This window comes from Schistocerca cancellata, chromosome 12 (assembly GCF_023864275.1).
Source record: "Schistocerca cancellata isolate TAMUIC-IGC-003103 chromosome 12, iqSchCanc2.1, whole genome shotgun sequence".
Classification (NCBI taxonomy): Eukaryota; Metazoa; Arthropoda; class Insecta; order Orthoptera; family Acrididae; genus Schistocerca; species Schistocerca cancellata.
The window spans coordinates 21,409,590-21,435,163 of record NC_064637.1 but is presented as its reverse complement, the minus strand read 5'-3'; the positions used below and the strand labels follow the sequence as shown (position 1 = coordinate 21,435,163).

The following is a 25,574-nucleotide window of genomic DNA, read 5'->3' as shown; positions in this document are numbered from 1 at the left end:
ATCACCAATAATTGTGTGGATATTCAAACACACTCACTTAGAAACAATAGCTAGTTACACGATAACAACTCAGTATCTCTCATTCGACTGCCGTGCTGTGACATGCGGCCGGCGCCGTTCGTAGCTAGGTGGCGCTCCCGCGTTCAGCCGAGTTGCGGAGCGCCTCTATCGCCGTTTGCGCGTGCTGTCGTGGTGGCACTGTTAAATGTCGCGGCACTGTCACAACAGTTGTAGTGTGGTTTAGGTGGTCCGTACAGGCAATCCAAAGTAGGTCCCTTCTTCACATAACACTTGCAGGTTCCAATATCTGTACTGTAATATATTGTTGAAATGACTAATGACATGGTGCAACCAACTATGGTTTTCCTGTTTCATTATAACACTGCATGGTGAAAAAAGATTCACCTACTGTGTGTGTGTGTGTGTGTGTGTGTGTGTGTGTGTGTGTGTGTGTGTTTGAGGGAGCGAGAGATATTTATTTTAATACATCAGTATTATTTTATTTCCTAAACTTACTGGCACACCTCATTAAAAGGCTTCTGTGGTTGGACTGTACCACAATTTCTAATATTACACGTGACATAATATCTGATGTAAGAGTTTCAATCCTTTACTTCCAACAAGATAGCATGTGAGAGAATAACAAGCTTATGCCAGTGAATATTCCACCAGTACCTTACTTAATGTTATTGACCATCCACAGATAAGATCGTAAACATCTTCAGTCATACCATAACAGTTGTACCTATACCATGACATAGGAAGTTTGTTTTTGTCAGCTAAAGGACGTTATCACATACATTGTTGTATTGCCTTTGTGCCACATACGCACCAAAATAAGAAGCATACCTGTTCACATGTATCGACAATGTATTGGAGTGTGAAAAGAAGCTGGAAGCATAAGATATGTAAATAACTTGGGTTATAAAGTGTATGTATGTGCAAGATCTTGTCAACAATTGATGTATAAACCAATGTCACCATTTCTGAACGTGTTATGGGTGCTTGAACATGACCCAAGGATAATAAAAAGAATAGTCTACTTGGACCATGTTTTCATGCTCAAAACACTGGACTGAGTTTACCCTCTTCAAAACAACAAACTGTGGAGCTCTGATTGTGTGCCTCTTCCTGTTGGCGTGGCCAGCAATGCAACATAACCAAAAAAAGGTTCATGCAGACATAAGATCAGCTGTGCAAGATGTCTTTAGTGCTTTTGAAAGTGAAACCTGCATTGCCAGTTTGTCAAAGGATAAGTTTTGGTCCTGTGTGAAATCCACCAATGGATCAAATTTATTATTTGTAGATAGCAACTGCACAAAAATGGAAGATGGAAAAATTCTAGAGTTAGAAACAGTTACTCAGATCACATGTTCTCCACATTTACTTCCGTGCACACATTGACATATATGCATGTGACACGTGTAAGTAGGAGCGTTTGTGGAATGGAAAACTAAGAGTCAGGAGGAGGGGGCGAGGGTCCAGTGGACATTATGAAACAACTATTAGATAATACCTGTAGCCTCTCTTAAAGTAGTTGATGACAGACCTGTGGAACAATGAAAAACCTGTGATTACACACACACACACACACACACACACACACACACACACACACACACACACACACACACACAAATATATGCATAATCTCCTGAATATTTATATCACTAACCTCAGTTTGTTGATTAATTATGGATCATGTTTCCCACGTATGACTTTCTGGAAATGAATATGTTGTCAGTGACTGTATATCGTCTAACACACAGTAAACAACTGTTTTTCGATATCTGAAGGAGCATGAGAAAATTATCATTTCCATAATTTTAGGGGCTCCGGACAGGTTGATATCTTAATTTCCATTCCCCCCCCCCCTCTAGTCATGGTCTACAGAATTTACCATTCCCAATAATAAATAAAACACGTATTATCTCCTTAGTTCTGGTTTATTCATTTGTTTCAACAAAACATTGTGCGAGTAACCATGTATACGAGGGGCATTTGAAAAGTCTGTGCATAAATAAAAGCTACTTATGTGTTTGGCGTAAACCTTTGTTTTTCGAAATAGTCTCCTTTTAGACTTATGCACTTCATCCAATGTGATTATAATTTGTTGATCCCTTCCGAATAATAGGAATTATCCGTATGCAAAACAGCTATTAGTTCCTGCAATCACCTCCTCGTTTCAATAAAATCATTGTCCTGCCAGCTATTTCTTCAAATTGGGGAACAAATAGTAGTCTGGAGAATAGGGGGGATGCGAAATGAGTTGGAATCCTATTTCCATTAATTTTGTGACCACAACTGCTGAGGTGTGTGAAGGTGTATTGTCGTGATAAGAAAGGACTTTTTTGTGGTCCAATTGCCAGCGTTTTTCTTGCAGCTCGGTTTTCAAACAGTCCAATAATGATGAATAATATGCACCTGTAATAGTTTTACCTTTTCCAGATAGTCGAATCCCAAAAGACAGTCGCCATAACCTTTCCGGCCGAAGGAATGGTCTTTGCCTTTTTTGGTGCAGATTCTCCCTTGGTAACCCATTGTTTAGATTGTTGTTTGAGCTCAGGAGTATAGTAATGTATCCATGTTTCATCCACAGTGTTGAAACGACAGTTAGTCCTGTGGATTCTTCCTGAACGGCTGCAAATCATCCTTGCAATGCTTCGCACAATTCAGTTTTTGGTCAAGCGCGAGCAATCGCTGAACCCATCTTGTGGATAGCTTTCTCATGTCCAAATATTTATGCAAAATAATATGTACCCATTCATTTGAGATGCCCACAGCACTAGCAATCTCACGCACCTTATCTCTTCTGTCATCCATCACCATATCATGGATTTTATCAATGATTTCTGGAATTGTAACCTCCACAGGGCATCCAGAATGTTCAGCATCACTTGTGGCCATATGGCCACTCCGAAAATTTTGAAACCACTTATAAACTGTTCTAATCAAAGGTGCAGAGTCACAGCAGTGTTTATCAAGCTTCTCTTCAGTCTCCTGAGGTGTTTTGCCTTTCATAAAGTAATGTTTAATCACCACAAGAAATTTTTTTGTCCATTTGTTTGACAATGACTCCACTTCCTTGATTCACGCGAATGTCAAACACAAAGAAATAGACCAATATGGCTGAAAAGATACTACTAACTGAACATGACCTCGATACGGGCCAGTGGTGCCATCTCTTGGACTTTGCACGGACTTTTCAGATGCCCCTCGTATGTAATAGTTCTCAGATTGAAATTTGATTTTTGAATCCCCCACCTCTGAGAGCAATTATTTAGGAGGTAGTGATTCAGTAGCTTTCAAAACACTTGAGGAAGAGAAGCTACGTGGAGAAAACGTAACGATCACCAAGCAGGAGTGCAAAAAAGCAAATGGGTATGAGGCTATGAGGACTAAAAACTGCATATAAGGGAAAGAAATTGGAAGATGGCTGACGATTAGATGGTAAGAATAGACATGAAAAAATCTGTCAAGGAAAGAATTCAAAACTATTATGGCATAGCAGTAGCATAGAAGATATTAGAAAAGCTGTGTGGGCAGTTTTGTTTCACCTCTTCAAGAGACAATAAACCCAGTCATAGGCCTTCCAGAAAGTGATTCTATTTACAAACCAGCTATTTCTTTTGCAAGTAGAAATCTTGAAAGAAACTTCCAAGGATTTGTCAGATGTAAATCCACTGACGAAAATCACTCCCAAAATCCTAACGAGTCCACGAACAGTGTAATCTGGGAGAGAATTCCCGAGAGTTTTGGTGGCAATCGGTATACTGCATTTTGGTGTCTTGGATGCAGTGACAATATTCAGTGAAGGAAATGTTGCAAGATATGAAGTACTGAAAAGGCTGCTTGAAACCTTTGGTCATTTTGCAGTAAAACAAATCTTAAATTTAGATAAAGAAAGGCTTTTTGTGTCTGAGAACTGTTTGAGACTTTGAAACAATGGCAAGACAGGGAGGAAAAAGGATATTGCAAGATGAAATGGAAGAGGATGCAGACAACCCAATGTATGGAGCTGGGAGGCATTGACAACTTTAATGGCTGTTTTCTGTAAGTTGTATTTTTCAAGAAAAAGTGTACTTTCTTAGTTTCTATTAACCAGAATTTGTTCAAAATTATGGGGTATACTCATTGGAGTATTGTGCATATTTTAACACGGGGATTTTCGTATTTTGTAAATCTCAAAGATGTTAGCCTTATGTACATCGAACGGTGTAGGAAAGTTTGTCTACTTTTCACAAATATAATTATCTTAAAAATAATAAATACTTTCAGAAATACCTTTGTTAGTGGCTAGAAATGTGCAACCCAAGGCATATTTTCTTCAAATTTTTATTCCCAATAATTGCTGAAAAAGGTACCTTTTATATGAATAAATATTACATTGTTTAAGATAGGGATTTTTCCAATCTGCCCAGAACTCTTTAAATGAAGTAAAATCATATCAGCCATATTATGTCTTATGTAACTGTGTAAAGTTTGTGATTGCTATTTGTCCTGTGGTTAATGCTTTCTCACAAAGGCGACACTGTGTGCAGTAGAATCAACATTCATTGGTGCTGAAGAAATGCAATACTTGCCAAGAAATAACTCCTGTTCCTCTATACCTGCAACAGCTGAAATGAATATTGTTTTAATGTACGGCCCTTTTTTTCCAGAAAAGTGCTCAGAAGGAATTAATGAATTTAGCTAGCGATTTGTCTCATAGCTGGCACAATATTGAGAAAGCAGCGGAAAAAGCTAGAAGGAAACGTTCACAGGTAGACATAGAAGCCAAGGAAGCACCAAATCATCTCACAGAACTAATGAACCAATTGAGAAGAGCTTCAGCAGAGGAACTTAAAGCTGTAAGTATCTCCTTCTCTTCCATGCAGATAAGCAGGTCTTGTATAGCTTTCATGTTGCATGATGCATATGTAGTTACACCATCATTTCTGTATATTTGATGTGGGAGAAAAGTAATGAGACTGATTTTTTATGTACCGTAGTTTTTATTTTTTCAGTCAATAATATTGCCCAAGGGAACTCCCTTGGGCAACTATACACTGGCACTCATTGTTCCCACTCTGGGTTGCAGTGCTCTCGGTCACATTCTTCTGAATGTTCCTGAATCCCAAAATGTCATTTTAAGACATTTTTCAATTTTGGGGAAAAAATCAAAAGGACTCAGTTCAGGTGAATAGTGGGCCACAGAACAATATGAAAGCCTTTTTAAGTAAAAAATTCCACGATGGAAGTGGCCGCATGGCATGGGGTGATCTCACGAAGCAGCATCCACTTGTGTGCAATGTCCAGTCTCAGTTAATAATTCTCTCTTTCCTGAGCCTTTCAACTTTAGCTTTGTAAAACATTTGGTTGAAAGTTTGTCCTGGAGGAACAAATTCTTTATGCACGATAGCCCTACTGTCAAAAAAGCAAATTTGCTTTGTTTTGATCTTTGATTTGCTTATTTGAGCTGTTTTTGGTCAAGTAGATGTGTGTGTGCCACTCCTTACTTTTCCACTTTTTCTCAGGATCCCACTCATACATCCACGTGATGGCTCGACTAAACCATTAGTGTGCCAAAGATTGATGTACAGTGAAAGTGTTTAACAGGTCACCCATCATCCTTATTGTTAAACTTCAGTCTGATCTCACAAGAGCACGCTCACTGAAGTGTTTTTCTTGGTGTTTTAGGGTTTCGTGTAGCTGCTGGCTCGCACCTTGTACTTGAAACTGAGTCAGAACACTTAACAAGATCTGTTACCCGACGTAACATCTGAAGTATTTACCTTTTCCTTTTAATCGAGTGCTACAGTTGATTTTCTTGAAGTCGGGGTCCTGCTAATCAGTGCCTCAGAAATCCTGTGTGTTGCTGAGGAAAGGCTCGACTTCTTAACATTCTGAAGTTACTGGAGCAAAAGAAGAAAACTTAGACTCATATCATAAAAAGCACGTCCTCTAGTTTCAGACATATATTTCCTTGAGTAGTTGTATGGCTCATTAGTGTGATTCACGAATTAGAGAAGAACACAACTTTCATAAGACATATGCCTTGGAGGCTCAATATGACAGTCCAGATTGCAGTATATTTCAACTGTCGCAAAACCATCCTGTCTCTCATGTTAATTTTTGGAGAGTGTGGTTGCTCTTTGACAGTCAAGCCACTGCCAAGCCACCACCACAAAACGTAAAATGTGCCACCCACAGCGGGTGAAGCAATTTGTCACCACTTCTTGCTGTTTCCTTGTATTCCACACTGCCCGCTTAATGTCTGCAAACACGAAAACAGCCATGCACAGTATATGTTCTGCGACTTACTTGCTACTACTTAATATTATTCTGTCATGTTCATCTTTCCTTGCACCACATGACGAGTGTTATACAGGCGCCCACTAGAACTGATAGACTCAATTCAGTGCGTACACATACAGGGGGCGCACACGCGTGCAGACGCACACAGTTTGAAGCCTGTGTTACTTCCCATCAAGTGGACTCTCCCAACATTCACAAAGTCTCTCTGCAGTGCCGTTAACCAGTTATTTTCAACAAGATGGTGTAACTTCACATACAGCTTGCATTTCAATGTCACTGCTTGCTGATGTTTTTTGGTGATCGCATTATTTAACTGACTTTGGCCTCCACGATCGCCTGACCTAACACCACCTGACCATTTTTTTTTCCCGGGGTTTAGCAAAAGCAACTGTCCAAAATCCATCAATGAATGGAAAACTGCAATATCTACTTTCACTGCTTCTGTTACGGAAGAAATGTTACAGCTTGTGTTTGGGAACATAAGACGAAACTATCTTTGGCTGTAGTTTAAACTATTGTTTCTTCAATAAACTGCTTCTGAGTATAGTGGCATCAACATAACATGGTTTTACACCCAGAACTGTTTTATTGAAGATGACAAAGGCTGTAAAAGCCTATGCTCTCGTAGGCAGTTGTACTGTTATATTTATTGTAGTATTGGAATAAATCCCCCCATGAACCATGGACCGTGCCGTTAGTGGGGAGGCTGGTGTGCCTCAATGATACAGATAGCCATACCGTAGGTCCAACCACAACAGAGGGGTATCTGTTGAGAGGCCAGACAAAGGTGTGGTTCCTGAAGAGGGGCAGTAGCCTTTTCAGTAGTTGCAGGGGCAACAGTCTGGATGATTGACTGATCTGGCCCTGTAACACTAACCAAAACGGCCTTGCTGTTTTGGTACTGCGAACGGTTGAAAGCAATGGGAAACTACAGCCGTAATTTTTCCCGAGGGCATGCAGCTTTACTGTATGATTAAATGATGGCGTCCTCTTGGGTAAAATATTCCGGAGGTAAAATAGTCCCCCATTCGGATCTCCGGGTGGGGACTACTCGAGAGGACTCGGGAGAAAGAAAACTAGCGTTCTACGGATCAGAGTGTGGAATGTCAGATCCCTTAATCGGGCATGTAGGTGAGAAAATTTAAAAAGGGAAATGGATTGGCTAAAGTTAGATATAGTGGGAATTAGTGAAGTTCGATAGCAGAAGGAACAAGACTTTAGGTCAGGTGGATACAGAGTTATAAATACAAAATCAAATAGGGGTAATGCAGGAATAGGTTTAATAATGGATAAAAAAATAAGAGTGCGAGTAAGCTACTACCAACAGCATAGTGAACGCATTATTGTGGCCAAGATAGACATGAAGCCCGCGCCTACTACAGTAGTAAAAGTTTATATGCCTACAACCTCTGCAGATGATGAAGAAACTGATGAAATGTATGATGAGATAAAAGAAATTATTCAAGTAGTGAAGGGAGACGAAAATTTAATAGTCATGGGTGACTGGAATTCGACAGTAGGAAAACGAAGATCAGTTTGGATTCCGTAGAAGTAATGGAACACGTGAGGCAATACTGACCCCTATGACTTATCTTAAAAGCTAGATTAAGAAAAGGCAAACCTATGTTCCTAGCATTTGTAGACTTAGAGAAAGCTTTTACAATGTTGACTGGAATACTCTCAAATTCTGAAGGTTGCAGGGGTAAAATACAGGGAGTGAAAGGCTATTTACAATTCGTACAGAAACCAGATGGCAGTTATAAGTGTCGAGGGGCAAGCAGTGGTTGGGAAGAGAGTGAGACAGGGTTGTAGCCTATCCCCAATGTTATTCAATCTGTATATTGAGCAAGCAGTAAAGGAAACAAAAGGAAAGTTCGGAGTAGGTATTAAAATCCATGGAGAAGAAATAAAAACTTTGAGGTTTGCCGATGACATTGTAATTCAGTCAGACATAGCAAAGGACTTGGAAGAGCAGTTGAACAGAATTGACAGTGTCTTGAAAGGAGGATATAAGATGAACACCAATAAAAGCAAAACGAGGATAATGGGATGTAGTCAAATTAAATTGGGTGATGCTGAGGGAATTAGATTAGGAAATGAGACACTTATAGTAGTAAACGAGTTTTGCTATTTGGGGAGCAAAATAACTGATGATGGTCGAAGTAGAGAGGATATAAAATGTAGACTGACAATGGCAAGGAACGCGTTTCTGAACAAGAGAAATTTGTTAACATCAAGTATAGATTTAAGTGTCAGGAAGTCGTTTCTGAAAGTATTTGTGAGGAGTGTAGCCATGTGTGGAAGTGAAACATGGATGATAAATAGTTCGGACAAGAATAGAATATCAGCTTTCGAAATGTGGTGCTACAGAAGAATACTGAAGATTAGATGGGTTGATCACATAACTAATGAGGAGGTATTGAATAGGATTGGGGAGAAGAGGAGTTTGTGGCACAACTTGACTAGAAGAAGGGATCGTTTGGTAGGACATGTTCTTAGGCATCAAGGGAGGACCAATTTAGCATTGAAGGGCAGCGTGGATGGTAAAAATAGTAGAGGGAGACCAAGAGATGACTACACTAAGCAGATTCAGAAGGATGTAGGTTGCAGTAGGTACTGGGAGATGAAGCAGCTTGCACAGGATAGAGTAGCATGGAGAGCTGCATCAAACCAGTCTCAGGACTGAAGACAACAAGAAGATATTTGCATGCAGTGGGGAAGGGTAAAAAAAAATTAGATATTTGGGTAGCACATGGCCCAAGCCAAAATCACAAAATTGAGTGGGTGGCCATATATGCATCTCCGCTTGTGTCATCAATTAGCTCATGAACAACACCGACCATTTGTATGTTGTTGTTGTTGTTGAGAAATGATGTCTTTATGCTAACTTAAGGAAAACGCAGCAGCTACTCACTGTACAAGACGTGCATGCATCCACAAAAGATAATGTTATGCATCTGGTAGAACAATGACGGTATGGTGTACTACAAATTGCTTCGCTAAGGCGTAACCATTACTGCTGACATTTACTGACAACAACTGAAATGTCTGGCAAATGCAATCCAAGAACAATGACCGGGAAGATAGCGTGATGTGATGCTACTCCACAGTAATGTCCTCCTGCATTCTGCAGGACTGAAAAGTAATACTGGAGCTGGGTTGGAAAGTCACTCCGCACCCACCTTATTCACCTGATTTTGCGACCTCAGATTTCCACGTTCTCTGCTCTCTATCAAACAGCTTTCAAGGTACTCCCTTTCCAGATGGAAACACCCTCTGAGCATGGCTCGACTAGTTCTTCACCTGATAGCCACATGATTCCTACAGTTTAATTGGAAAGTTACCCTGGCATTGGCAGACTGTTGTAAACATTGAAGAAGAATATGTCAGTGATGACTAAATCCTTGTTACGTGTATCTGTTGTGTTTAATAAGCTTAGGTACAAATGCTATGAACTTACGCAGCAACCTAATAGTATGGAGGTTAGTGCTTAATGAAGAAAAGATTGTAGAAAGTCAAACAATGGAAAATTCAGGTTGGAATGCAACAGTATTATGAAAAGGATAGTTGCTTCTCACCATATACCGGAGATGCTGAGTTGCAGATAGGCACAAACATAGGTTGTATTTGTGTGTGGAGAAGAGGGAGGGGGAGCATATTTTTGATAAATATCTTGTTGGCTGAAAGCTGATTTTCTGACAGTTTTTTGTTGTGCCTTTCTGCAACTCGGCACCTGTGCTATATGATGAGTAGCAGCTGTCCTTTCCATAATATTGTTAGATTTTAGAAAGTGTTGCAGGTATCACTAAGTGGAAGGAACACCTTGGCATTTTATACGAAGCTGGAAATTTAATTAAGATATGAGGATGGTTTGAAAAGTTCTCAGAATGGAATAGAAAAAAAAGTACTTACATCACTGAAACATTTTTTTCATTTTTCAATGTAGTCTCCTTGTAGACTAATGCACTTGGTCCAACAATGTTCCAGTGCCTTGATCCCATCTCGAAAATGAGTTTCCTCCAGACTTGCAAAAGAATTGTTAATTCCAGCTATCAATTCTTCATTTGAAGTGAATCTGCGTCCACCAAGAAAAATTTTTAGTTTTGGGAAGAGATGGAAGTCTGTCAGAGCCGTATCAGGTGAATAAAGTAGGTGTGACAAGAATTTATACCTTAGTTCGTGTAATTTTGCCATGCCACTGGCACGTGTGGGGGTACATGTCAAGAGTCGCAGCACCCATCTTGCAGATAATATTTTCATTTCTAATTCTTCAGTTTAAATGCGATATACCTTTTCAGATGATATCTGGCAAGTGTGAGCAATTTCACGCATTTTCAATGGGCGATCCTCCACACCTATTTTGTGCACTTATGCAATGATTTCTGGAGTAGTGACACGTCTTGGCCGGCCACTGTGCGAATCATCTAAGATCTCTCGACCAAATGTAAATTCGTTCACCCACTTGGCAACAGTTGTATATGAAGATGCATTGTCCCCTAGTGTATTCTGGAAATCGGCATGAATGTCCTTTGCTTTCATACATTTCTTTACAAAGTTCTTAATCTCTGCTCGAATCTTGAATTTTCATTTTTTTTTCCTTCCTTTTTCCCCCCATCTTTGCAAATCACTACGTGGGAGCAACAGAGCCAAGTCACAGCCACAGCTCTCTTCCGAGAGCATGACACCTGTTTACAGACAACAGTCCAATGAATATCACGTGAAACACTCGTTGTGCTGGTGCTGACCTCTTGTGGTGATTCCGAGAAATTTTCAAACCACCCTCGTACACCAAAGAAAGGAAGGAGTGCCTTACTTGTTGTTGGTAGACTAAGCTACATGAAGACATGTGAAAATTTGTTCAATAAAAATATTAGAATGGAGGAGGGATCATGCGCTTCCGTTATGATACAATGGTTAAATTGTGTTGAAATTATTTCAGTAATGTATGAGATCATGGAAGTAAGTGCAGTCAGCTGGTTATCACCATTCCCTACATCTACATCTATACTCCACAAAGCAAAGTCAGGTGAGGGTGGATGGTACGTTATGTATCAATGTCGCACCCCCACACTCTTCCCCATTCCATTCACAAATGACTCGTGGGAAGAAAGATTGCTGATAAGCTTTCATGTGAGGTCTGGGGTATCTCTAATTTTCCCTCCACGGTCTTGTCGCGAAATAGTGTGTACATAAAGTTCAAGAATACTTTAAATTATCGTCGACTGCGGCAGTCGCTTCCCGTATTCTCTCCCAGAGCTCTGCTACATCACATGCTAGGGCGGTACATACACCAGATCTATAATGTGTCCCCACATTAAAAAGTCACACGGAGTGAGATCTGGTGATCGGGAAGGCCCTTTCATGAAACAGCTGTCCCCTTTTGTAGCAAGGATGATCTATCGATGCGGCAGCTCCGTGTTCAGGTACCGATGAACTTCGCGATGAAAACGGGGTGGAGCCCCATCCTGCTGAAAGATGAACGGAGAGTCTGATTGCATTTGAGGCATCAGCCATTGCCCCAACATGTCCAAGTAGGAATATCCAGTGACAGTACTCTCGGCAAAGAACAATGTGGCCTGTACAGTTTTTGACGCGACACAGCACAAAGAACATTTACCTTTGGGGAATCGTGCTCAAATTCAATGCATTCATGTGGATGCTTTGAACCCCATATTCAACAATTATGCCTGTTCACTTTCCCATTAGTGTGAAAAGTGGCTTCATCGCTAAAAATTAAGCGATCAACAATGCCATCCCCATCCTCATTCAATTGTTGCAACTGCAAACAAAACTCAAAACACTTGTCTTTGTCGTCATTGAGCTTCTGCACTAGCTCCAATTTGAATGGTTTCATGGACAGCTTCTGTCACAGGACTTTCCACACTGTCATTGGAGCAGATTCCTTTGGAGTCTTTACAAATGTCTCTCGTACGTGCTCCACATTCACTTCACTTGCACTGGGACATCTGCCTCTCTCTGTCGGGCACAAGAAACCCGTCGTAACAAATTTGTTGTGCCAGTGGTAAATGGCCTTCCATGTTGGTGGCTTCTTGCCATACTTGGTTCTAAACAATCATTGAACAGCTGTAGCACACTTGTTTTTCTCGAATTCCAACACACAGAAAGCTTGCTCTGCACCTGAACGCGCTACATTTGCAACTAGCACTGATTATCAGCAACTTACCAAACTACGCTGTGGTGGTATACATAAAAAAAACTTTCAGGGTTTCTCTTCAAAATGACATGTATAATATCTGTCCAATGTTTGGTTCTTGTGCAATAAATAGTGTGTTCCCGGACTATATGTACACCCTGTACATGTTGTAGGAAGCAATATACTAGTAACTCTTCTAGGAATGATAATTAATTGAAACCCTCAGCTCCCGACAGGTGTTGTTGATATACGTCGATGGGGACAGCTGAAAATGTGTTCCCCGACCGGGACTTGAACCCAGGATCTCCTGCTTACATGGCAGACGCTCTATCCGTCTGAGCCACCGAGGGTACAGACGAATAGTGCGACTGCAGGGACTTATCCCTTGCACGCTTCCCGTGAGACCCACATTCCCAACTGTCCACCGTCTATATACGTAATGTACCTAATAGATATTTGCCCTTCCACTCATTACTCGCGCACACCAAGTTGTCTATTCCCATAAGAGTTCAGGCAACCTGTGCGCATTTGCACAGACGAACGTCAATGGCTGGATAGCCTTTAACTATATATATGAAGATAGTAATTGTTCTCGAAAGAACAGATACCATTGATCACCGTGCAGCTTCTCTAGAATAAATGATAATTAATTAAAACCCTTATCTGCTGACAGGTGTTGTTGATATACCTCGATGGGGACAGCTGAAAATGTGTGTGTGTGTGCGCCATGTAAGCAGGAGATCCCGGGTTCGAGTCCCGGTCGGGGGGCACATTTTCAGCTGTCCCCATCGAGGTATATCAACACCTGTAGGCAGCTGAAGGTTTCAAGTATCATTCATTCTAGAGAAGCTGCACAGTCATCAATGGTATCTGTTCTCTCAAGTACAATTACTATCTTCATATATATATTCTAGGAATGTACGCTCTTGGAAGTTTTGACAGTAAAGAGCACAGTGGTGCAGAATGCTTCTCTTGCAGCGTCGCTCTGGGATTAGCTGAGCATCATCTTCACTCTCTTACTAAATGAACCTTTAACGAAATGTGCTGCTCTTCTTTGAATGCCCTTGTTCTTGTGTCTTTCCTGTCTGATACAGAAACCAGCCTGATGAGGTTCATAAAGTATTGGTTGAACAAGGGTTTTGTAAGCTGCCTGCGTTGTGGGTTGCCTCCATCTCCACAGGATCTTCCAATGAGTCTGTTTGGTGTCAGCCGCAGCAATAAGTTTCATGTGTTCATTCCACTTTAAACTGCTCCATACGTACATTCCTAGATGTTTTATGGGAGTGATTGCATCCAGTGAGTGTTCTGCAGTTGTTCAGCCATATAGCAGTGGGTCTTCCTGCCTATTTATTTGCAATTCATTAAATTTGTTTTACGTTGAGGGTCACCTGCCAATCCCTGCACCAAGCATTGATCATTTGCAGATTGTGTTGGATTTCGATTCAATTTCCTAGTGTTGCAACATCTCTGTACACAACAGTATTTTCCATGAATATCTTCATGGTACTTTCAACATTAGGACATTTATGTATTGTACATCTGAAGGTTTCTCTCTATTGAAAATAACATGTAGTTTTCTGTTACCTAGAAAATCTTCAGTCCAATCACTCAGCTTGTCCAATATTCCATATGCTCCTGTTTTGTTGTCAAAGGTATGAAATTGTGTCGAACACATTCCGGAAGCTGAGAAAATGTTTTTTTCCCCTTTAAAATTCATTTTTGTAAGTTAGTTTCTGTAGTTGTAAATTATTTTATTGAGGTTGGATTCCTCTGGAAACCATGTTCTCAACTACCACAGTATTAGTGCTGTAAAGAAGAAAAATGGCAGCCTCAGTTGTAAGAGATTTGAAATAATTTATTACAGCAAATTGATTTGTCACCGCATGGCCATTTTCAGTACAAAAATAAGTATTGAAGACTCGTGTAATAAAAGCACATACTAACAACTTCAACATGGCCGTCCGCAGCTTGTGGTCTAATGGCTAGCGTTGCTGCCTCTGGATCACAGAGTCCCGGGTTCGATTCCCGGCTGGTTCGGCCATTTTATCTGCCCAGGCACTGGGTGTTTGTGTTGCGCCATCATTTCAACATCATCATTATTTGTGAACATGGCTAAAATTTGACTGTGTAAAGATTGGGACACTGTACAGGCACTGATGACCGTGCGGTTAATCAGCCCACAAACCAATCATCAACATACTCCTCATCCAACGTTTATTGTGTGTTGAGGTCATGTTGAAGTTATAATATGTGCTTTTATTGCACAAATTTTAAAACTAATATTTGCACTGAAGAGGGTCCTGTAGTGAATGAAATAGATTTTCTGTAATAAATGATTTCATCTCTCTTAGAATCGAGGCTGCCATTTTTTTTTATACAGGAGCTATTGTTATTATTATTATTATTATTATTATTATTATTATTATTATTATTATTATTATTATTATTATTATTATTATTATTATTATTTCTTTACTTTCTCAGACGTTAAGTCTGGTTAAAAATGGAAAGTGACGCGGACCTTGATCAAGCGTCACTTCCTTTTAACTGTACGATATATTGCATTTAGGAACTTTCGGGTAATTGAACATGTATCAATAATTACCGATTTCTGTAATTGTATATATAAGTTTGGATGTAGCTGTATTGCATTGATGTACTGGTGGATATTGTGTGGTATGACTCCTGTAGTTGATAGTATAATTGGTATAATGTCAACTTTATCCTGATGCCACATGCCCTTGACTTCCTCAGCCAGTTGGATGTATTTTTCAATTTTTTCTCCTGTTTTCTTCTGTGTATTTGTTGTGTTGGGTATGGATATTTCAATTAGTTGTGTTAATTTCTTCTTTTTATTGGTGAGTATGATGTCAGGTTTGTTATGTGGTGTTGTTTTATCTGTTATAATGGTTCTGTTCCAGTATAATTTGTATTCATCATTCTCCAGTACATTTTGTGGTGTGTACTTGTATGTGGGAACGTGTTGTTTTATTAGTTTATGTTTTATGGCAAGTTGTTGATGTATTATTTTTGCTACATTGTCATGTCTTCTGGGGTATTCTGTATTTGCTAGTATTGTACATCCGCTTGTGATGTGATCTACTGTTTCTATTTGTTGTTTGCAAAGTCTGCATTTATCTGTTGTGGTATTGGGATCTTTAATAATATGCTTGCTGTAATATCTGGTGATTATTATTTGATCCTGTATTGCAGTCATGAATCCTTCCATCTCACTGTATATATTGCCTTTTCTTAGCCATGTGTTGGATGCGTCTTGATCGATGTATGGCTGTGCCATGTAGTGTTTTCTTTCTCCAATTTACTTTTTTTGTATCTGTTGATGTTATGTGATCTAAAGGATTGTAGAAGTGGTTATGAAATTGCAGTGGTGTAGCCAATGTATTTATATGAGTGATTGCTTTGTGTATTTTGCTAGTTTCTGCTCGTTCTAGAAAGAATTTTCTTAAATTGTCTACATGTCCATAATGTAGGTTTTTTTATGTCGATAAATCCCCTTCCTCCTTCCTTTCTGCTTAATGTGAATCTTTCAGTTGCTGAATGTATGTGATGTATTCTATATTTGTGGCATTGTGATCGTGTAAGTGTATTGAGTGCTCCTAGGTCTGTGTTACTCCATTTCACTACTCCAAATGAGTAAGTCAATATTCATATAGCATAAGTATTTATAGCTTTTGTCTTGTTTCTTGCTGTCAATTCTGTTTTCAGTATTTTTGTTAGTCTTTGTTAATATTTTTCTTTTAGTTCTTCTTTAATATTTGTATTATCTATTCCTATTTTTTGTGTGTATCCTAGATATTTATAGGCATCTGTTTTTTCCATTGCTTCTATGCAGTCGCTGTGGTTCTCCAATATGTAATCTTCTTGTTTAGTGTGTTTTCCCTTGACAATGCTATTTTTCTTACATTTGTCTGTTCCAAAAGCCATATTTACATATCATTGCTGAATACTTCTGTTACCTTTAGTAATTGGTTGAGTTGTTGATTGGTTGCTGCCAGTAGTTTTAGATCATCCATGTATAGGAAATGTGTGATTTTGTGCGGGTATGTTCCAGTAACATTGTATCCATAATATGTATTATTTAGCATGTTGGATAGTGGGTTCAGAGCAAGGCAGAACCAGAAAGGACTTAATGAGTCTCCTTGGTATATTCCACACTTAATCTGTATTGGCTGTGATGTGATGTTATTTGAATTTGTTTGGATATTAAGTATAGTTTTCCAATTTTTCATTTCTATGTTTAGGAACTGTATCAATTTAGGATCTACTTTGTATATTTCCAATATTTGTAGTAACCATGAATGGGGTACACTATCAAAAGCTTTTTGGTAATCAATGTATGCGTAGTGTAGTGACCTTTGTTTAGTTTTAGCTTGATATGTCACCTCTGCATCTGTTATCAGTTGCTCTTTACATCCTCGAGCTCCTTTGCAACAGCCTTTTTGTTCTTCATTTATAATTTTGTTCTGTGTTGTATGTGTCATTAATTTCTGTGTAATGACTGAAGTTAATATTTTGTATATTGTTGGTAGGCATGTTATGGGGCGATATTTAGCTGGGTTTGCTGTGTCTGCTTGATCTTTAGGTTGAAGATACGTTATTCCATGTGTAAGTGTATCAGGGAATGTGTATGGGTCTGCAATGTAACTGTTAAATAATTTAGTTAGATGTGAATGTGTTGAGGTGAACTACTTTAGCCAAAAATTTGCTATTTTATCTTTTCCAGGGGCTTTCCAATTGTGTGTAGAATTAATTGCTCGGGTGACTTCATGTTGCAAAATTATCACTTCAGGCATTTGTGGTATCATCTTGTATGTGTCTGTTTCTGCTTGTATCCACCGTGCATGCCTGTTATGTTGTACCAGGTTTGACCATATGTTGCTCCAGAAGTGTTCCATGTCTGTTATGTTTGGTGGATTGTCTATTTTAATGTGTGTGTTATCTATTGTCTGGTAAAATTTCTTTTGGTTTGTGTTGAATGTTTGGTTTTGTTTCCTTCTATTTTCACATTTTTTGTATCTTCTAAGTCGTTTGGCCAATGCTTGTAATTTCTGCTTCTTTTCATCTAATTGCTCTATCGCTTCTTGTTGTGAGATTTTACCTAACCTTTTTCGTTTTTTTTTTTTTCTGACATTTCATTTTTTATAAATTGTTAGCTGTCCGATGTCTTTTCTCAGTTTTTCTATTCTGATCTGTAACCTGTGTTGCCATGCTGGTTTTGTGGGTTTCTTCTGTGTGTTGGTTGGTTCTGATCTCTGCCTAGTGTGTATATTTAGTGTCGTGAGTGCTCCTATATAAACCAGTAGTTGTAACTCTTCCATAGTTGTGTTTTCATTTATTTTGTTGTGTATGATTGCGTTGGTAGTTTTTATTGTTGTTTCGACTTGTGGGTTATTTGGCGGTCTATGCAAGAATGGTCTAATGTCTGTATTTGTGTCTTTGTGTTCTATATATGTCAGCTGAAATTTATCTTCTATATCTAACATGTGTGTCACTTCGTGTTCTATTTGTGCTTGTTCTGGTGGCTGTCTGAAGATTTTGTTTTCCTCTGATTGTTTAAAATTGATGCGTGTTGTCCTTTGTTTGCTCTGGGATGTTTGAGTCCATTACTGTATTTTCTTCTTCTTCTGATTGCACATTATTTTGTTCCAGTATTTGTTGTACTTGTTGTTTGATGTTTTCTAATTCTGACTGGGGTGTACTGTTATTTTTTTATTATTACACGGATCTGATCAGCTAGTCGTTGTTCTGTTAAAAATTTTAATTCTGGGTATCTGGTAATAAATGTTGTGTATACTTGTGATCTGTATCCAGTTGTGTTGGTTCCTAGGTTTGTTGCTTCGTAATAACAGAACATGAGGTGTTGGTTAACTTCATCTGACCATCTCATCCTCTGTCTTTGATTTCCTTCTAGGGTGGTTGCAGGAAGCATATCCTGCAAAACACCTCTATTTGGATTTAAATAATTTTCCAGTTGGCTAGCAGTGTCGTTACCATTGTGGGCAGGCATAGGGTTCAAGCGTCGTCCCCGACCATGACGGCGCTTGTCCGAGGCTTCTTTAGTTCTGTCCTGAACCAACTAATCACACTAAAAGGGGGGTTAGCCCTATTAGTGGTTTGTTCTTTTCGTCGCCTTTTACAACTGGCAGAACATACCGGAGGCCTATTCTTTTCCCGGGCCTCCACGGGATATTATTATTATTATTATTATTATTATTATTATTATTATTATTATTATTATTATTATTATTATTATTATTTGAGGTGTTAATGACAGAACTGCAATATCCAAATTGTGTCCCCAATCTTTCTTTGATTGCAGTTGCATGAAACCATGGTATCACTGATGAACAGAGATTCTACTTTACAAGAGACATTGGACTTTGGTACAGCATATAATGACTTGTTCTATATACTGGATCTTGTGGTGCAAAAGAGGATGGCAAGACATGTGACACTAAGTTTACCTGAAATGTCTATCCTCGCAGGTAAGAAATGGTAACTTGGAAAAACATTGCAAATAATGATTGGTCTTTAGATTTATGTGCCAGAACTTTGTAAGAACTGTGTTCACGATGGTCTGGCTGAATTAATTTCTGCAAAATGCTGCATTTTTAATAAAATAGAACAAAGTGACACCTGTAAAATCATTAGGATGATGAAACTTTGATATGGCTTATGAAACAAAAATAATTTTCAGACGATCCTCGTTTAGAGCATGTCATTGGCATGCACTCAGATGAAACACGTGAATCTGAAAGTTCCAACAAATTCTCAAATACCTGTGAGTGGAATCAACATATGGATGCTTTACTGTCTAATAATGATCAACTGGTTCAATCATTAAGAGACCTCATTGCTGTATGGTGAGTTCCAGCAAATGTATGTTTCTATATTTCAATTGATGTCCAGTGTATAATCTTGATTTAAATAATTGAAAGAACAAAATTCATATCTTCGTGGACTGACTGACTACTATGTTACAGAATATAAAAACTGTAACATACATATATAGAAGTATTTATTGCAGTGTCATGGTGTAATGTCAGTTTGAAACAGCAAGGTGTGAGGAAGGGACCTCCAGGAGTACGTACATCCTATTTGTTCTACACAACTATCACACGTTATTACTCTTGCGTTTTGTTTTGGAAGTTTCGATTCGAATTCCTTTGTTCACCAGTTCGTTGTTTTCATTTCTATGAGAGGTATATGTGGCATCTTGAGTACTCTCACTGTTCATCTCATTTACTTGTGATTGGAGTATATTCTTACAACATGACTCGTATTCTATAACCAATGTATAGTATGACAGTTTCCAAGACTACAGGAAGAGAACACACACATAATCATTAAACCGTCCAGTAGAGCTCAGATGCTACTTACGGTTGCCACACCAGGGAAGCCCCCCTGCGGGTCCGGGGATTAGAATAGGCCCGAGGTATTCCTGCCTGTCGTAAGAGACGACTAAAAGGAATCCATCCCCCTTACGGGGGTAGTTAGCGCTTGCGTCCGGAGACGGACGGTTCCACGACCTATAATCGTGGTCTTTCTGGTTTTTCACTTCTCGTTTCTTCCTTCCTTTTGTTGGTTCCTTTCTTTGCTCTTCTCCACCTCACTGTCTTCCTTACTTTCCCTTGACTTCTCCTTGCCTTCTCATTGCCTTTTTTCTCCTTGCCTTCTCATTGCCTTTTTTCTCCTTGCCTTCTCATTGCCTTCTTCTCCTTGCCTTCTCCTTGCCTTCTCTGGTCTCCGCCTCGGCGTTTGAGACAGTCTGTCCTCTTTCTCCCTCTCTCTCTTCTTTTTCCTCTTCTTTTTCCTCTTCCTCCTTCCTCCCTGTGCGTGCCTGAAGGCCGACCCACACATTCGCACGCGTAGCCGGTGACGGGGTAACGCGTAAGTCCCCGCCCTGGGTAGACATGTAAGGCACGCGCGTACCCCCTGGTAAAGGCCAGGCCCGGGAAGGGGTGATTGCCTGAGCTGATACCTTCTGACCATGCCAATTGGTCCCTCCGTCTGTTTCTCGGGGGGTGTGACCTGAGGTGTAAACATTCACCTAAGGCGGGAGTGCCCTCTGAGAGGGTCCCCACAAGGAAGGAGCGCGCCATCGGAGACGCTGGCAATCATGGGGGATTCCTCCGCAATGGATTCTACTCCATCTCTCTCGATTTCGACCCAAAAATGGAAACGTGACCAGCCAACAGTGACAAAAGTACTACCGCCTGCCCCACAGTTCCTCGTAGTTTCTCGATCTGAGGACGGAAAGGATTTTTCCTCTGTCAACCCTTTCATTATTCAGAAGGGCGTAGATGCCATAGCCGGATCTGTCAAATCTTGTACCAAGTTGCGTAACGGCACCTTATTACTAGAAACTGAGAGTGCCTTTCAGGCACAAAAACTGCTTCGGGCCACCCTCCTGTAAACGTTCCCTGTCAGGGTGGAGGCCCACCGAACTTTGAATTCGTCTCGTGGTGTAGTCTATACTAGCTCCCTCGACGGATTGACTGATGAGGAGCTTCAATCTTTCCTCGCTGAGCAGGGCGTGACGGCTGTCCATCGGGTCATGAAAAAGGTCAACAATGACCTTGTACCAACCCGGACACTTTTCTTGACCTTCGATAGTGTTAAGCTGCCATCGCGCATCAAGGCGGGCTACGAGGTTATTTCTGTTCGCCCCTATGTCCAGACACCTACGCGCTGCTACCAGTGTCAGCGTTTCAATCACACTCGACAGTCTTGTTCCAATGCGGCTAAATGTGTCACTTGTGGCAGGGATGCCCATGAGGGTGACTGTCCACCTCAGTCTCCTCGTTGTGTGAACTGTCAGGGTGACCATGCCGCATCCTCCCACGACTGTCCTGTCTATAAGGAAGAACGCTGTATCCAAGAAATTCGGGTCAAAGAGAAAGTGTCCACCTCAGCTGCTCGCAAGCTATTGGCTAGTAGGAAGCCCACGCTGCTCCCAGCGGGGAAATACAGTACTGTCCTCGCCTCTCCTCGGACTACCAGGGAGGTAGCAACTCAGACATGCGATCTGACCTTCAGCACCACGGTCGTCCGTTCGGCCAGTGATAAGATCGCGATAAGATCCTCTTCCTCCCATCACCCCACAGACACCAGCCCCTTCATCAGCTTCTGCTAAGACGAAGACCCCGAAGTCAGATGCACGGGCCTTCAAGAAGGAACCGTCCCGTGCAGACTTCCTCCGTCCCTCGACCTCCCAGCCTTCGACCGGTACTTCCACCAAACGTCCTTCCAAAAAGGCTCATAGGAAGCACAGTTCTTCTTCTCCGCCTCGGCGCATTTCTTCTCCTGCGCCACCCAGCGGTTGCCGCCCCAGGCCGTCATCCGTTTCGCCTGGCTGCACCGCTGGTAGCCGTACATCTGGCCGTTCACCAGCGGAGGAAGCTCCCCCTCCCGGCCATCCTCCCGAGGTGGCCGATGAACCTATGGACCCAATGGACGATGAATGTCCGCCTACTGATAGCAGCGGCAGAACTCGCTCGAAGCCAGGCCCTCAGCGGCCTTCGAGGTGACCCCTTCTTTCATCTTCCTTTTATTACGATGGCACTTATTCACTGGAATACTCGCAGCATTCGCTCCCACTGAGAGGACTTGAAGTTGCTGCTCCGCTTGCGTCGTCCGCTCGTCGTAGCCCTCCAGGAAACGAAGCTACGCCCATGCGATCAAATTGCCTTGGCACACTACACCTCTGTGCGTTTTGACCTACCCCCTGTGGTAGGTATCCCAGCTCATGGAGGGGTTATGTTGCTGGTCCGGGATGATATTTACTACGATCCCATCACGTTGCACACCGGCCTGCAGGCAGTTGCCATCCGCATTACTCTCCCCACTTTTACGTTTTCCTTTTGTACCGTTTACACTCCATCGTCATCTGCCGTTACCAGGGCAGACATGATGCAACTTATTGCTCAGCTACCTGCACCATTTTTGTTAACTGGAGACTTCAATGCCCACCATCCCCTTTGGGGCTCTCCAGCATCCTGCCCAAGGGGCTCCTTGTTAGCAGACCTTTTCAACCAGCTCAATCTTGTCTGCCTCAATACTGGCGCCCCTACTTTTCTTTCGGACACATCTCATACCTATTCCCATTTAGACCTCTCTATCTGTACTCCCCAACTTGCATGCCGGTTTGAGTGGTATGCACTTGCTGATACATATTCGAGCGACCACTTCCCGTGTGTTATCCATCTCCTGCAGCATACTCCCTCTCCGTGCTCCTCTAGTTGGACCATCTCCAAGGGAGACTGGGGGCTCTTCTCTTCCAGGGCAACCTTTCAGGATCAAACCTTCACAAGCTGTGATCGTCAGGTCGCACACCTCACGGAAGTCATTCTCGCTGCTGCTGAATATTCCATCCCTCACCCTACTTCTTCTCCACGTCGCGTACCGGTCCCCTGGTGGACCGCAGCATGTAGAGACGCTTTACGTGCTCGTCGACGTGCTTTACGCACCTTTAAACGCCACCCTACAGTGGCGAATTGTATTAATTATAAACGATTACGTGCTCAGTGTCGTCGTATTATTAAAGAAAGCAAGAAAGCCAGCTGGGCTGCTTTCACAAGCACCTTCAACAGTTTTACTCCTTCTTCTGTTGTCTGGGGTAGCCTGCACCGGCTATCTGGCACTAAGGTCCACTCCCCAGTTTCTGGCTTGAAGGTCGCGAATGACGTCCTTGTGGCCCCTGAGGCTGCCTCCAATGCCTTCGGCCGCTTTTCCGCAGAGGTTTTGAGCTCCGCTCATTACCACCCTGCCTTCCTCCCCCGCAAACAGGCAGAGGAGGCTCGGCCACCTAACTTCCGCTCCTCGAATTGTGAAAGTTATAATGCCCCATTCACCATGCGGGAACTCGAAAACGCACTTGGCCGATCACGGTCCTCTGCTCCAGGGCCTGATTCTATTCATATTCAGATGCTGAAGAACCTTTCTCCTGCGGGTAAAGGTTTTCTTCTCCGTACATACAATCGCATCTGGATTGAGGGCCATGTTCCCGCATGCTGGCGCGAGTCTATTGTTGTCCAGATTCCTAAGCCGGGGAAGGACAAGCATTTGCCTTCCAATTATCGACCTATCTCGCTTACCAGTTGTGTCTGTAAAGTGATGGAGCGAATGGTTAACTCTCGATTGGTTTGGCTGCTCGAGTCTCGACGCCTACTTACCAATGTACAATGTGGATTTCGTAGGTGCCGCTCTGCTGTTGACCATCTGGTTATGTTGTCGACCTTCATTATGAAGAACTTCTTGCGGAATCACCCGACTGCGGCTGTGTTCTTTGATTTGGAGAAGGCTTACGACACCTGTTGGAGGGCGGGCATTCTCCGCACCATGCATACATGGGGCCTTCGCGGTCGCCTCCCTCTTTTTATTGGTTCCTTTTTAATGGATCGACAGTTCAGGGTACGTGTGGGTTCTGTCCTGTCCCACACCTTTCGCCAGGAGAATGGGGTGCCACAGGGCTCAGTTTTGAGCGTCGCTCTCTTCACCATCGCGATCAATCCAATAATGGATTCCCTCCCAGCTGATGTATCAGGCTCCCTTTTCATGGACGATTTTACCATCTATTGCAGTGCGCAGTGTACACGTGTCCTGGAGCGCTGTCTTCAGCGTTCTCTTGACAGTCTTTACTTCTGGAGTGTCACCAATGGCTTCCATTTTTCTGCCGAGAAGACGGTCTGTATTAACTTCTGGCGCTACAAAGAGTTTCTCCCACTGTCCTTACAACTCGGTCCTGTTGCTCTCCCAATCGTGGAGACAACAAAATTTTTAGGCCTTACATTTGACAGGAAACTTAGCTGGTCTCCACATGTCATATTTGGCCGCCCGTTGTACCCTTTCTTTAAATGTCCTCCGTGTTCTCAGTGGTCTGTCGTGGGGAGCGGATAGAACCGTCCTACTTCGTCTCTATCGGTCAATTGTCCGCTCCAAGCTGGATTATGGGAGCTTCGTATACTCCTCTGCACGGCCATCCATCTTACGCCACCTCAACTCCATACAACATCGGGGTTTACGACTTGCGATCGGAGCATTTTATACTAGTCCCATAGAGAGTCTTCATGCTGACGCTGGCGAATTGCCACTCACCTACCGGCGCGATATACTGCTTTGTCGGTATGCCTGTCGGCTACTGTCAATGCCCGACCATCCGTCTTATCGTTCCTTTTTTGATGACTCTCTTGACCTTCAATACGGGTTGTATGTCTCTGCCCTGCTACCCCCTGGAGTTCGCTTTCGTCGCCTCCTTCAACACCTTAATTTTTCACTCCCTGCAACCTTTCGATTGGGAGAGAGCCACACGCCACCTTGGCTCCAGGCTCAGGTCCGCGTTCACCTTGACCTCAGCTCGCTCCCAAAAGAGGTCACCCCCGGTTCGGTCTACCACTCCCATTTTTTGGAACTTCGTTCGAAGTTCAACAACATGACTTTCATTTATACAGATGGCTCTAAGACCAATGACGGGGTCGGGTGTTCCTTTATTGTCGGGGCACAAAGTTTCAAATACCGGCTCCATGGCCATTGTTCGGTCTTCACAGCTGAGCTCTTTGCCCTCTACCAGGCTGTTCTTTACATCTGCCGCCACCGACATTCTGCTTATGTCATCTGCTCAGATTCCCTGAGCGCCATCCAGAGCCTCAGTGATCCGTACCCGGTTCACCCTTTCGTACACCGGATCCAACGCTCTCTTCAGCAGCTGGTGGACGTCGGTTCTCCGGTTAGCTTTATGTGGGTTCCTGGCCATGTCGGTATCCCTGGGAACGAAGCTGCAGATGCCGCGGCCAAGGCTGCGGTCCTCCAGCCTCGGACAGCTTCTTGTTGTGTCCCTTCGTCCGATTTTAGCAGGGTCATTTGTCAGCGCATTGTGTCGCTGTGGCATGCCGATTGGGCTGCACTTACCGACAACAAGCTTCGGGCCATAAAACCACTTCCCGTGGCTTGGACGTACTCCTCCCGCCCTTCTCGGCGGGAGGAGGTCGTTTTAGCCCGGTTAAGAATTGGACACTGCCGGTTCAGCCATCGCCATCTGCTGACGGCTGCGCCAGCGCCGTTCTGCCCATGTGGGCACTTGCTGACGGTTAGACACATTTTAATG

General features: G+C 42.2%; 2 protein-coding genes across 5 annotated transcripts in view; both read left to right on the top strand.

Annotated features, from left to right (window-relative positions):
• Window positions 1-25,574, top strand: part of LOC126109576 (uncharacterized) — a 558,983-nt gene that overhangs the window by 273,181 nt on the left and 260,228 nt on the right. The gene's annotated exons all lie outside the window — the stretch shown is intronic.
• The window catches only part of LOC126109579 (coiled-coil domain-containing protein 144A-like), a 343,757-nt gene that overhangs the window by 58,045 nt on the left and 260,138 nt on the right, over window positions 1-25,574 (top strand). For 2 of the 4 annotated variants that reach the window (XM_049914614.1, XM_049914611.1), the window contains 3 exons: window positions 4,662-4,850; window positions 18,792-18,957; window positions 19,170-19,335. The exons of the other annotated variants lie outside the window; for them this stretch is intronic. In XM_049914614.1, the coding sequence (XP_049770571.1) occupies window positions 4,662-4,850; window positions 18,792-18,957; window positions 19,170-19,335 (521 nt within the window). The remainder of the gene's footprint in view (window positions 1-4,661; window positions 4,851-18,791; window positions 18,958-19,169; window positions 19,336-25,574) is intronic. 4 annotated transcript variants of the gene reach the window in all.